Raw genomic sequence first — 14924 nt, forward strand, 5'->3', positions numbered from 1 at the left:
TGGTGGCTAACCTAATTCGACTATCCTCCTTGAAAACATATCTCTCTCTTGAAACTTGAAAACATTATTGTGAGAAAAAAGGAGCTATCTTTTTTCTTCTTTCTTTTTTTTCTAGACAGGTATCTAAGTACCCATTATTTTAAATATCTCAAACACTTATCCATTTTTTCTCAACTTTTTTTATGAATAACTTTTGCATAGTCCCCTATCTCTTTTCTACAACAAAACCTTTGAGAGATAGCAATAAGAACTTGGAGCATTTTCCCGTAATGCAAATTTGTTTTATTCCCTCGGGTATGTGTCCACTAACATTTTGCAGAAAAAATAAGTATAAGCTATGCCTATTCATGGTATGAACCTATAGATCCAAAAATCACCACTATAGTTGTAGAAGTGGACGAACATATCGACAGGCTATGAGCAACATCAAAGACAACCTAGCATTGAGCCTTTCCAAGACTCAAGCTAGGATGCTGATGAGAAGTAGGATAAAACCCACCTTGTATTAGCCAGAATATGCCTGCTTTCATCATCTTCTAAGGGACCAGCTCGTGCATTGGCAACAAGGACCAAGACAATGAGATGCCACTACATCATGGCGTGCATCATTGTGTCAACAAGCATTGGTAATCAATGAGGTCTGTTGACGGTGTCTCATAAGGCCACAAATGACCATGGATGTGAGATGACATCCCTTAGTCATTGGAGATGAAGCTTTCATGTAGTACCAATGAGGTTCCTTCTTTGACCATCAAGACGGCTGGTGTATCGCCAACAAACAAAGAAGAACAACTCTCCGCCATGTTATTAGACAATCAAGGAGGAACTTGAGTTTGCATCTCTAATGAACCCCAACTCATTAACCAAGAATCAACAAAAATCAAGAAGGGATGATAGAAGAAGAGCATGCAACTATCTGCATCCTCACCTCCAAGATCAGATGGTGCAAAGAAAAGCTAAAAGCAAGGGAGAGGTCCTGCTCAATGGACCTAAAACCATGAGTTCTCGCCGATAGTGTCAAGTGACATAAAGGTCCAAGTGAGGGGGAGGAAGGCTGACTTTTCTATAGTAGATACAACCTTGCTCTTCTTCCTCCTAGGCTCCCATCGCTCTGACACGCTGGTTTGCAATCCCTCTGCTCAATATTGCTTTGTTTCTACAAATTTGAATATGTTTAAAAATTTCATATATGAAAATCAAACTTAAGATATAAATTAAAATCAATCCTTGTGAGAAGAAGTTTTTGCAACAATTGAGGCACATTATTTAAAACATGGGATAAATATTCTATGCTAATTAAAATGTTAAAACCAATTCTGTTGTAGCATAGAAGACGACCTTTAGCTCTATAACAACACTATCCTTGTTTCAAATTATTTGTACATCCCTTCGGGTATGTGTTGTCCACTAATCTTTTGCATGAATGAAACAATGAATGGAGCAGAAGGTCCAAACCAAATGTCAAGATTCACAAAAGAAAGAAGAAAAAGATGGCATCTTAAAAGAATGAGAAAGAAGGAGTGCGATATAGGAGACAAGATGCTCATGAACAGCTTAAGCAAGGAAAGTTTCAAAACAGGAAGAAAGGATCACCATGGTCATCTACCTTCGTCACATGGTGTCATCACGCTCTAATAATGAAGGTAACATCTTAAGGTAAGTGGTCATTATTTAGAAAGCTTCCCTTTGATCTTGGTATTCACATAAATGAAGAAACAAACATGTTTGAGTTACAACTTTGCTTGATCTAACCTGATTAACTCAACATGTCTTATTCCTTAAGCTTATTGATAGCACCACTTTCTTGATCTCATAGTCTTAATCAAATGAGCTAAAATATTGCATATCTTATCTTTGGAAGATGATAGTCATAATCATGTAAGGTTTGATACATTATAGATAGTCCTTCCATAGGTTAAGCAACTCCACTCTTATTAACAAATGTATTCAAATACAACATTAATACTCATCCTTCTGATCTTATCACCCATGTTGTAAGAATGAATACATATAACGTCAACTGTAACATGATTCGATGTACCTAGGCTAGAAAAAAAATAATAAATAAAGTTTTGAACCCATGCACTTGATCTCTACCTTGTCTTTATGAGCAGAACATACTTTGAGCAAAAGTGTGGGGGAGTTGATCCCCCAAATTCTATAAGTGAAAGTTCTGAACCGGCAAAAATGATGCACACAAGATGTCAACAGCTTCTACTGCTAATGCCTGAACAAGGAGGGAGAACAAGTCAAGAAAGATGAACTTGTCAAACTAAAATTAAATTTAAAACCAAGACAGTTTGATAAAAAAAGGTGTCATCACCATTGGAAGTGCCACTACTAGAGGCGCCACCTCAAGAATCCTCATCTTCAAGAGCAAACTAAGGTACAATGCACTTCCACAGCTACCAAGGGCAAGATCATGAAGCAACCTCAAGTGGGCATCAGGGAGGATGCATGTCTTTCTCTGAACGAGGGTATTATGACTCTCAGGAGGCTTTCCACTGCTTCGACAATAGACTCACAACCATTGAAGAGATGGCCAGCCTCCAGTAACAACAACAACAACAAAATCAAAATTGAAGGCTCTGTTCCAGCACCTCCACATTCGGCCACCTCATTGAGCAACCATGTCAACAACTAGCTTAGGGGAGGAGCATCCCCCATGTATCCAGCTAAGTATCTCTTTTCCCTTATTTTTTACTATTCTTAGTTCGCTTTATATATCTAAAATAAAGATGAATAACTAAAACAAAATAAAAAATTATCTTTATAGAAATATATATATAGTTATAATGCGTGAACTAAAAATGAAAACAAAATAAAAAGAGTGTGTCTAGTTTGCTTTAATTTCTTTTAAGAGCTAAATAAATAAAAAGGGTCTCTAAAGATAATCTCTTAAAATGGAAATAATGAATAGTTTGTCTGTTGTAATTTCTTTTAAGTACCTAGTTTTCAGCCTTGAATTCTCTCGAGTTTTGGATAAGATTGTTTTGATATAAGGATTTACTCTGAACTTGAAACTCGTGGGTAGCATATGCTTGATCTAAGTCTAAATAATTGATGGATATGATATGAGAAGGTTTGAGCTATTGTTTATCTTGTTCCAAGTGACACTAAAGTTCTAGAGATTTATCTTTTAAAAACACAAAATGCTACATGATGAGTTCTTGTATGACAAAGCTTGAATTCTCACCAGAGCCATACATGTTATTTAGGCTAGAAAAACTTTGGCATATATGTTGCTTACTTTTGCACTGAGTTTTGTCAAGCTTTGTTGACCCTTATGAGAGATTTGTCATGTTTTTAAAATCAAGATCACGTACACACCACCCACATATGCACTACTCCTACACTAAGGGTAGGCACAGAAACATGCCTTCCATCTAGACCCACCCAAAAATATTTTACTCCTACACTAGGAGTGAACACAAAAACAAGCTTGATAGGTTTTCCATCCACCAAATAAATGCTCTAAGTTCTTGTTGCAATCTATCAAAAGTTTTGTTGCAAAAAAGAGACATGGGACTATGCAGAAGTTATTCATAAAAAGTTGAAAAAAAAGTTGTAAAATGGACACAAAAGTATCTGAGATATTTAAAACAATGGGTACTCAGATGTCTGCCTAAAAAAGAAAGAGTGATGAATAAGATAGCTCCTATTCTCTAGCAAATGTTTCCAAGTTTCAAAAGAGAGAGATGTTTTCAAGGAGCAAAGTAGAATTATAGGTTAGCCACCATATATATCCACCACATATATCCACACACATGCATATCTTGATTTGACTATATGACTCAACTCTCTTTGAATCCATTGTTTGACTTTACAATATATGCATTGCAACTATGCTCTAACTTTTTCCCTACCTATGAACTCCACATAAGCCTTAGTGGTGGGAAGAGAAAAAGGCACAACATCTTTATTGCCTTGGTAAGGATCCATAAATACCACATATATTGAGATACTTGAGAGTGTCATACAATGAAATCTCTAAGTTTTATTTTGAAAACTTATAAAAACTTTAACACAGTGGAGGAACAAAGAACTTAAGACATAGTGCTTGACTTGATCGTTTTGTCTTTCAATTGCTCAAGACCCAAGTGAAGACTGAGAAGCCCTATAGTTGAAGGTAATAGGGTAAGTTTGAAAGTTAGATCAGTTTATTCTAATCCGAAGGAGAATTCTTGTTTGAATGCATATGTACTTTTGAGGCATGAAAGAATAGTAGCAACTCCTGATCCATTGTTAAATTTAGCTTTGCTAAGGGACTAGCAAAGGTTAAGCTTGGGGGAGTTATTGATGGTAGTTAACAACCATTATAAACCGTCAATTAAACATGTATAAGGGCATAAATGTAATCACCAATGAAAGTTTAGGGGTTTAAACTAATAAATTCCATGAGCTTTGGTGATTTCATGATTGCAGGAGGATTTATCTAGAAAACAGCTCCTGGGACCACTATCATACACTCCGAACAAGCAAATTGACATCAACAAGTGATTCTACCCGCGACACCTATGAAAGTCGAGTCAAGATGGAGCCCAAGCCTCGCCACCAGAAGGAGGAGCCCACCTAGCACCATAGTGGGCCGACCGGCCCACTAGGGAGGCCAACTAGTCCATGGGGGTGGCCCATCGCCCTTCGCCACCGCATACTCCTTCCTACGATCTACACCGTTGATTCTAAGGTAGTTTTAGGTCGGTTCATCCAACTGTGGTCGGGAGAGTTTATGCGGATCGATGATGTGGCAATTCCTTGCCCCTACTCCTCCTAGAGTCCTTGCCCATTACTCCACCTTGATTCTTTGGCCGCTACTCTACCTCTAGCCTATATATAGCAGCCCCTACCCCCTCCCTCACAAGATCCTAAAACCCTAATTCATATCCTCCTCGTCACGATCAGAGCCAGTTCTCGTGATGTAGAAGTAGAATAGCTCTAGTTGAGAGTTAGGGAGAGTTGAGCCATGCTCAAGTTCTAGAGAAATCTTTGGAGGTCGGGTAAATTTTTGTATGTTACCTTTGCAAGACTTATGCTTTAATATAGTTATGTTCTCTATTCACTTTTATGCCTTTCATGTGTACGGTTAGTATAGTTATCATATCTTAGCATGGGATCTTCGCTCGCATCGAGTGCTCTAGTTATTATATGTGATTAGAGTAGTAATTAATAGTGTAGACGCGGTGTCTAGACTATGAGTTACCTGAGATTGCACCCAACCCCGTGGATAGTTGTGGTAGCCTCAGGTGGTGATAGCCCTGAAGGCCGACGTAGTCCACCATGTTCAGGTTAGTGTTTGTAGGACCATAGTCAGAGCTTCCTAGTCCTTTTCTCATCCCTTTCTATGACTAGTGTTCCAATGTCCCAAAGTGCTATTGTGTATGATCGCTATATCTACCCACGCTTTAGTTATACCCTCTAGTCTAAACTAGAATAAAACCAAAGTAATAGAGAAGTATTTAGGAACCTTGAACTCAACCGTTGTCCTCTCAATTTAGCTAGACTGCTCATTTATATACCATGGAATTCTCCTATGTGTGTTATTATTCATAATTCTTATCATCATCAACACCTACCCCCACTTTAGTTTAGTTAGTATACTAGTTAGTAGATACATGATGGTGAACTATCAACTTCTTTAACCATTGTTTCCCTGTGGATAAATACGATACCTTGGAATACTCCCAGGTGAAAGCTACAGCGGTATTCGTGTGCTTGCGGATTTATCTATGTGCGTTTAAAAATACCAACAATTGGCATAAAGATTTTGATACTAGCTTGATATCTGCTAATCTAGTTATAACTAGCTTTTGTGGGATTACCCCTGTTCTGTTGAATTGTGGAAAAGATAGGACAACAGATGCCATTGCGACCTTTCGGCGAGTTTCAACAAAGAAAGAAGAAACATTGAAGAACCTAGGGTGCCTGAACATTCAAGATCCATCAACATTGGAACCCTGCTATCTCACAGGTTTGTATAAACATATATATATTATTCTAACTATGTGTAGATTGGAGAAAAAGGTCGATGTCACAAGAATTCAAATCACATCTCAAGTGACGAATACAGATGCTACACTACTCACAAATTCCATCATGTGAGCCATGGTAAGTATGATCAAGAAAGGTGAGATAGTCTTGCTCATGGACTTTAAACTTAATGAGTAGTTATCTCTAAATTTTTGCATTCCACTGCACGTTTACTTTGAATAATCCATGCATCCACTCCGTTTAGTTTAAATTCTCTTATATCAAATCCACAGCATATTTAGTTTCTTCCATACATTCATGCCACTTGCATCTTTTATTAAAACAAATCTCTCACCGTGATCATGCAATTTCATCTCTATTTGAATAAATCTCTATAATGCTTTAATATTACCTTTTATTTACTATAGTATGTTTAGGTTTGGAAGTATCTTTATACATTTTTTAAAGCAAGCATGGTGCTTAGTTTAAATCAAGAGGTGTGTGACCTTATTTTCAAAGGCTCTTTAAATTAGGCGTGGTGCTTAGGTTAAAATGCCTTCCTTATTCAAATTAGACATGGAGTTTAGTTTGGTTATTGAACTAAAACTTGCTGTAGTAGATACTGGTTATTTTGTTGGACTAACCCCTGTAGAAAACTCTCAAACTAAAATTGGGGAGGTCCTGAGATGAATTCACATAGGAGATGAAGCATGGCATATGAATTCCAAAAACTTTGCACATAGAAGACCCAACTCATTCTTCATGCAAGGAAGAACTATGGGTATCAAGGTTTATTCACTTATCTTTGTTGCAAGTTACCTTATGCCTCGAATCAAGCTAGAATGCAGCCAACACATAAAGTTTGTTAATAAAAAATAAAATCTATGCTAAAGCAATCCTAAAACTATCCTTTCATTAGCATAGAGAAAAACTACAAAAATGATGGACAACAACCCGTAATGCCAAATTTGTTTTATTCCATCGGGTATTTGTCCACTAACGTTTTCTAGAAAAATGAGTATAAGCTATGCCTGTTCATGGTATGAACCTACAAATCCAGAAATCACCACTTGTTAATATATGTGAGTAGAGTAGTAATTAATAGTGTAGACACGGTGTCTAGACTATGAGTTACCTGAGATTGCACCCAATCCCGTGGATAGTTGTGGTAGCCTCAGGTGGTGAGAGCCCTGACGGCCGACGTAGTCCACCACATTCGCGTTAGTGTTTGTAGGACCATAGTCGAAGCTTCCTAGTCCTTTTTCTCATCCCTTTCTGTGACTAGTGTTCCGATGTCCCAAAGTGCTATTGTGTGTGATCGCTATATCTACCACCCTTTAGTTATACCCTCTAGTCTAAACTAGAATAGAACCGAAGTAATAGAGAAGTATTTAGAAACCTTGAACTCAACCGTTGTTCTCTCAATTTAGCTAGACTGCTCATTTATATACCATGGAATTCTCCTATGTGTGTTATTATTCATAATTCTTATCATCATCAACACCTACCCCCACTTTAGTTTAATTAGTATACTAGTTAGTAGATACATGATGGTGTACTATCAATTTCTTTAACCATTGTTTCCCTATGGATAAATACGATACTTTGGAATACTCCCGGATGAAAGCTACAGCGGTATTCGTGCGCTAGCAGATTTATCTATGTATGTTTAAAAATATCGACAATTGGCGTAAAGATTTTGATACTAGCTTCATGTCTACTAATCTAGTTATAACTAGCTTTTGTGGGATTACCCCTGTTCTGTTGAATTGTGGAAAACACAGGACAACAGACGCCATTGCGACCTTTCGGCGAGTTTCAACAAAGAAAGAAGAAACATTGAAGAACCCAGAGTGCCTGAACATTCAAGATCCATCAACGTTGGAACCCTGCTATCTCACAGGTTTGTATAAACATATATATATTATTCTTACCATGTGTAGATTGGACAAAAAGGTCGATGTCACAAGAATTTAAATCACATCTCAAGTGATGAATACAGATGCTGCACTACTCACAAATTCCATCATGTGAGTCATGATAAGTATGATCGAGAAAGGTGAAATAGTCTTGCTCATGGACTTTAAACATAATGAATAGTTATCTCTAAATTTTTGCATTCCACAGCACGTTTACTTTGAATAATCCATGCATCCACTCTGTTTAGTTTAAATTCTCTCATATCAAATCCGTAGCATATTTAGTTCCTTCCATACATTCATGCCACTTGCATCTTTTATTAAAACAAATCTCTCACCATGATCATGCTCTTTCATCTCTATTTGAATAAATCTCTATAATGCTTTAATATTACCTTTTGTTTACTATAGTATATTTAGGTTTGAAAGTATCTTTATACATCTTTTAAAGAAAGCATGGTGCTTAGTTTAAATCAAGAGGTGTGTGACCTTATTTCTAAAGGCTCTTTAAATTAAGCGTGGTGCTTAGGTTAAAATGCCTTACTTAATCAAATTAGACATAGAGTTTAGTTTGGTTATTGAACTAAAACTTGCTGTAGTAGATACTGGTTATTTTGTTGGACTAACCCCTGTAGAAAACTCTCAAACTAAAATTGAAGAGGTCCTGAGATAAATTCACACCGGAGATAAAGCAAGGCATATGAATTTCAAAAACTTTGCACATAGAAGACCCAGCTCGTTCTTTATGAAAAGAAGAACTGCGAGGATCAAGGTTTATTCACTTATCTTTGTTGCAAGTTACCTTAAGCCTTGAATCAAGCTAGAATGCAGCCAACACATAAAGTTTGTTAATAAACAATAAAATCTATGCTAAAGCAATCCTAAAATTATCCGTTCATTAGGATAGAGGAAAACTACAAAAGTTATGGACAACCCGCAATGCCAAATTTATTTTATTCCCTCAGGTACGTGTCCACTAACGTTTTGTAAAAAAATGAGTATAAGCTATGCCTGTTCATGGTATGAACCTGCAAATTTAGAAATCACCACTATAGCTGTAGAAATCACCACTAATTATTATATGTGATTAGAGTAGTAATTAATAGTGTAGACGCAGTGCCTAGACTATGAGTTACATGAGATTGCACCCAACCCCGCGGATAGTTGTGGTAGCCTCAGGTGGTGACAGCCCTGACGGCCGACGTAGTCCACCACGTTCGCGTTAGTGTTTGTAGGACCATAGTCGGAGCTTCTTAGTCATTTTTCTCATCCTTTTCTGTGACTAGTGTTTCGATGTCCCAAAGTGCTATTGTGTGTGATCGCTATATCTACCCACGCTTTAGTTATACCCTTTAGTCTAAACTAAAATAAAATCGAAGTAATAGAGAAGTATTTAGGAACCTTGAACTCAATCGTTGTCCTCTCAATTAGTAGACTGCTCATTTATATACCATGGAATTCTCTTATGTGTGTTATTATTCATAATTCTTATCATCATCAACACCTATCCCCACTTTAATTTAATTAGTATACTAGTTAGTAGATACATGATGGTGTATTATCAACTTCTTTAACCATTGTTTCGATGTGGATAAATATGATACGTTACTCCCGAATAAAAGCTACAACAGTATCCACGCACTTACGAATTTATCTTTGTACGTTTAAAAATACAAGACAGGCCCAGTAAGCAAGCGTCCAAGCGGACCCACGGCCGGTTGTAAGCTTTAAGTTTATAGGTGTACTAAAACATGGGCTACACGTCTAAACCCTTTTTGACCTGCCTCGCCGCCTGGTGACTTGAGTTTGACTCCAACAGTTCCCGTCCACACTGTTCTGCTCCCGCCTCATTTGATTTGAGATTTGACCATAGCCTCCGCCTCGTCCCTCCCGCCGAGCCCGATCGACCTCCCTTCCGCCGCACGCCGGCTTCCCTCCTCCTACGCGCCCCGAGGCCGCGGGCCGCGGCCGCGTTGACCCCCGCGCCTCCTCCTCCACCACCACCGCATCTCCCCCTTTGCGTCCTCCCCAAGCCCCTTCATGCCGTCGAAAGGCATCTCCTCTCCCCTTTTAGCGCCCACCGTTCACCGCCCGCTTCCCCCACGGCCTCTCCCCTTCCTCCCCTCCGTCTCTTCACCTCCAGCCACCGGCAACTCCGCCGGCCTCCGCCCTTCTTTCTCTGCGCCGGACGTCCGGAGGCCTCCTTCCAGGTAACGCCAGCTTGCTCTCGTTCGTTCGATCATGTCCACGGACTCGTTGCATTTGGTGTCCTGATGGGATGGGGGTGGACGCGTTGCAGTTCCAGGTGCGGCGTCCATGTCACTGGAGTTCAGGTCCGAGTGCGATGACATCGAGGAGGCCAAGTCCCCCAGCAACACCAGCGTCGCCGCTGTCGCCGTCAAGAACGCCGACGCCTCGGTCTACAAGATCATCCACGGCTACCTCAAGCAGAAGAACAACTCCATCATCAGAGTCGCCGCCAATGTCGCCAGGAAAGCGGCCTCCAACAAGTACGTCTAGTAATTAGCACCCCCGCTCGATTTCTCTGTGCTACGTTCACCGGGGAATTGTAATTTGTAATTGGGAAATTGGCCAACCGCTTCGCGTGCTGTGTCCAGATTATCGAGGAAGACCTCCGATGTCTTCGACACCTTGCTTCAGAAGCAGCAGAGCAAGTTGGGAAACAAGGCCGGGCCGTTGCTTTCTGGGATCTGTTACTGCATCACCTCCTGCAGCATGATATTGCTCAACAAGGTGGTTCTCTCCAGCTACAACTTTGATGCTGGAATATCGCTGATGCTATATCAGGTGATTCGGTGTATTCTGCGGTTTTATATATTTATACGGCTTGAGATTTTTTAGTTCAATACCATGCACTGCAACTGACCATATCTCCCTTTGTGGTTCAGAATCTTATAAGTGTGGTCATTCTTCTCATACTTGAGCTCTTCCATGTCATTTCAACGGAGGAACTCACATGGAAGTTGATAAAGGTCTGGATTCCGGTGAACCTTATTTTCATCGGTATGCTACTAACTGGAATGTACAGGTACTTCCTGCACAACTCTGCATATAGTACATGCTACATGATGAACCTGTCAGGACAAATGTGACAGTATCCCATCCTTTTTTCATTTCTAAGTTGTAGTTGTCTCAGTTCTGAAGTAAACTTTATTGGTATGGTAGGCTTGCAGTACTCTTGATTAACCCTCCTTTTCTCTTTGACTCTGCAATTCTTCAGTTTGAAGTACATAAACGTCGCAATGGTGACAATATTAAAGAACATGACAAATATTATAACGGCTATAGGAGAGATATATATATTCAGGAAAGGTCAGAATAAGAGGGTTTGGGCTGCACTGTTTCTGATGGTAGGTTCATTCTTGCTCGACACGCCCCTTGTTTTGCTTCCGTATATCAAATTAATGACTTGATTATTGACCTTCATGAAGAATTTATGCACGATTTGTTTACTTGAGCAGCTTATGTCTCTCTTCCTTTGCAGATTGTATCCGCTGTATGTGGGGGGATTACAGATCTCTCTTTCCATCTAGTTGGCTACACGTGGCAAATTCTGAATTGCTTTCTAACAGCAGGCTACTCGGTTAGTTTATTTTGTGCTAATAGTTTTACACATCTATAATCTCAATGGATTGCTGTGCTTAGGTTGCTGTGATGCATTCGAATCTTTGGCTTTTAATTGTATCATCAATTAATTCATAGCACAATTCACTTTAAGTCCATATTCAACACCAGAACAATATCAAGCTTAAGTCAACCTTATTGATTCTTTTTTATGAGGTCAATCTTGTTTGTTCTGCTGTGTCTCCAGCATCTCTAATATGCGATCCTTTTATAACAGCTTACACTAAGGCGCTTGATGGATACAGCTAAACAATCAACAAAATCTGGCTCCCTCAATGAAGTTTCTATGGTGCTACTCAACAATGCGCTCTCAATTCCATTCGCACTCATTTTGGTTGTAATCTTCGATGAGTGGGAATATGTTTATCAAGCGTAAGAATTTCGTCTTGTTGCATGTTAACCATACCTTTTTAAATAAAAATAAACTTTCATGGTGTGGACTAAGTACTTGGTCAGAGTCGTTTGTTAATTGAAAGAACCTGGGAGGAGCTTTGTCTCTCAATTAAGAAAAGAAAGAGAGTTTATGTACAGAAAGTGCCATCGGCACAAGAACCCCCAAAGGGCGTGCATAGTAAAGTAAAGACACAGTGCACACGTACTGGGGGATAAGCTACAAGGTCTAAGTCAGGTTGTTAAAGACCCTAGAGCATGTCCTCTTTGGTTTTGAAGGCCACCTGCCGGGCATCCATCACCAAATTTTGGAAAATCCTTATGTTTCTTTCCTTCCATATGTTCCACATTGTATAGATAACCACCCCATTGAAGTGTCTTCGTCTCTGCCTTGGGATCTTGGCCGCCCCCTCTTCCCACCACGCCCTTATGTTAGATGACTGCACCCTGAGTTGTTTGTTAATGTATTTATGTATTTATTAGCATTTAGAGTAGTTAACTCTATTGATTTGATCATAGACATATTTTTTGAAAGCAGATCATAGACATGCTATGCATCAACTTTTACCTGTTTATTCCAGTTTAGTCAAAACATATTAAACTTCATTTCGTCATACTGCACAATAAACTTAAACTTCCTTTCATAAAAAAGCGTTTTGAATTTGCTCACAAAAAAAATGCTTTAATCTCTGCAACCAACTTTTGGGAACAAGCGCTGGCTCGTTTGGTAGAGCGCACCAGTCGCGACGCCACCTGGGCTCGAACCCGGTGCCCACCTCCTTTCTAGCGAATTGCCAGTACGCCCTGGCCTATCTTTTTTTTAAAAAAAAATCTCTGCGACCAACTTAAATATGGAAGTCAAATGAGATGCACCAAGAAAACTAACAATTTTTATCATCACAAATGGTTGCCTCTAGGGTACAACTATCACTGTCCATGCTTCTTCATTTGCACATATATGACTTTCATTTGATTTGCAGTGAAGTTATCAGAGAGCCTATGTTCTGGGTTGTTGCAACAGCTAGTGGTTTGCTAGGTCTAGCCATCAGCTTCTCATCAGTGTGGTTTTTGCATGAGACTGGTCCAACAACGTACAGGTGAGACGGCAGTACTAATCTGTGATGCCCACAAAAATGTTTTCATAAAAAAGAGAAGAGATCTGCGCTCCTGTGAGCAGAGAAGTCCTTATCATTTTGTTCTCTTTTTCAGTCTTGTTGGTTCTCTGAACAAGATACCCATTTCGATTGCTGGTATTTTGCTGTTCAATGTCCCTGTAAGCGTTGAAAATTTCTATAGCATAGTTTTTGGTAAGTATTTATTTCGTCCATGATATTTTTCTAATGTCCTTCTTTTTACCCATGTTACCCTAACGATGTCACATTTCTGCATGTTCTCACCAGGTCTTTTTGCTGGGATATTCTTTGCAAAGGCAAAAATGTCCTAACTGTCCTGTCCCTGTGTTGTTGTAAGCTGTAACATGAAAAGTTCCTGCGACAGCTCTGCCTCTGTACAGAGATATGATCAGTCTATCAACTGTACAGAGATATGATCAGAGTTCATAAATTTTTTACATCCTTTCCCTCCATTCAAAGGGTATGTGCCCTCAGTTTTGTAACATGACAATCAATGCCAAGGCAGAAGGAACTCTGCAAGGCGAATCAGCAACTGGAACTCCACTCATCTGATCAAGAAATTGAGCAGGACGATTATACTATACAATAAAGGAAGGACTTGTGTTTCCGACTTGGTTGTCAACCGATCATCTCCAGGAATTCCTTGCGAAAACATCACTGATCGATTCGGTTTATATACCAATACTTCTGTTGGGTTACTGGGTCTATTGTGTCTCAAAGAGAGGTAAATCTTTTTATCTGAGACTGATATATATATATACACACACCATATCTGGAATTCTGGATTCAGTAGAGTCCATAATTCCTAAACTGTAAAATTGTAAATTGGCGCAGCAAAGCCAATCGATACTTGTTCTCAAGTTACTGTTGCTATACCAAGAGTAAAGTACGATGGGAGACAAATCAAACATGGTCAGCTAAGTAGCTTAACCATTGTAATAACCCATTTGTCATATACTTAGCTGGGAAAAAAAGAATCACAGGTGCAGCGGGAAGTAAAGTATATTACATTATATGACATCAAAGATCACTTGAGTTTTTGGGGGGAGCGAGAGTAACCTCACACCACCACACGTATATATGCGCAGCCAATCCCCCCCCCCCCCAAAAGCCAAAATCCAGCTTTGAGTTCGACAATCCATAAACCACGCACACTTGACATGTTCAGCTGCTTTTCTTGGCGAAGAACCCGCCGAGGCCGCCGAGGTTGAACCCGCCGCTGCTGCCGCCGTCGTCGCCGCCGGCAGCCTTCTTGCCTGCGGTGGTAGCGGCGCCCTGCGGCGGCGGCTTGGCGCGGGAGGAGGCGGCGGCCGGCGCGCCGCCGACCTTGTTGAGGAGCGGGTCCGTCTCCAGCAGCTGGTCCTTCTTGAAGATGAAGCCCAAGATGGTCTCGCCGAACCCCTTCTCCTCCTTGGCCGGCGCCGGGCCGCCCCTGGTGGCGGCGGGCGGCACGGACCGCCGCGCCGGCCGCGTCCTCCCCGAGGTCGGCGCCACGGCCGCCGCCACGGTGCTGCCGAACGCCACCGACGCCATGCTAAAAGCTAGCTTCTTTGCGAGCGATCGGGAACTCGGGATGAAATGAAACAGTGGTCTTTTTTTTTCTCCGTGAGGCGGCGAGGGGTGGGCATATAAGCGGGCGTGGTGACTGGGCAGGTGGTGGTCGTGATGGGGAGGGCGAGGCGGCCACAAGCGGCTTATCCGGCAGCGGCGGCTGTGGGGTGGGGGTGCGGGCAGGCGCAGCGGACGTGGTGAGGTCGGCGCGCGCGCGCGTTGCTTGCTGCCGGCTGCCGCTGCGAGGAGCCGATCGGGCCGCAGAAACAGCGGAGGTGGACGTGGCTGGACCACGGGCACAGGTGCGGCGGGCCAAGTG

General features: G+C 40.8%; 1 protein-coding gene and 1 pseudogene across 1 annotated transcript; one reads left to right on the top strand and one right to left on the bottom strand.

The window, feature by feature from the left end:
* The first annotated feature begins 9926 nt into the window (after positions 1-9926).
* On the top strand, positions 9927-13365 carry LOC136481008 (GDP-mannose transporter GONST1-like; annotated as a pseudogene).
* A 594-nt stretch (positions 13366-13959) lies between these two features.
* Positions 13960-14717, bottom strand: LOC136481015 (uncharacterized). The gene has a single exon (XM_066478410.1). It carries the CDS (start codon positions 14585-14587, stop codon positions 14219-14221), a length of 369 nt encoding a protein of 122 aa, XP_066334507.1. The 5' UTR covers positions 14588-14717; the 3' UTR covers positions 13960-14218.
* Between the last annotated feature and the right edge of the window lie 207 nt (positions 14718-14924).

Source organism: Miscanthus floridulus, chromosome 1, assembly GCF_019320115.1.
Source record: "Miscanthus floridulus cultivar M001 chromosome 1, ASM1932011v1, whole genome shotgun sequence".
Taxonomy (NCBI): Eukaryota; Viridiplantae; Streptophyta; class Magnoliopsida; order Poales; family Poaceae; genus Miscanthus; species Miscanthus floridulus.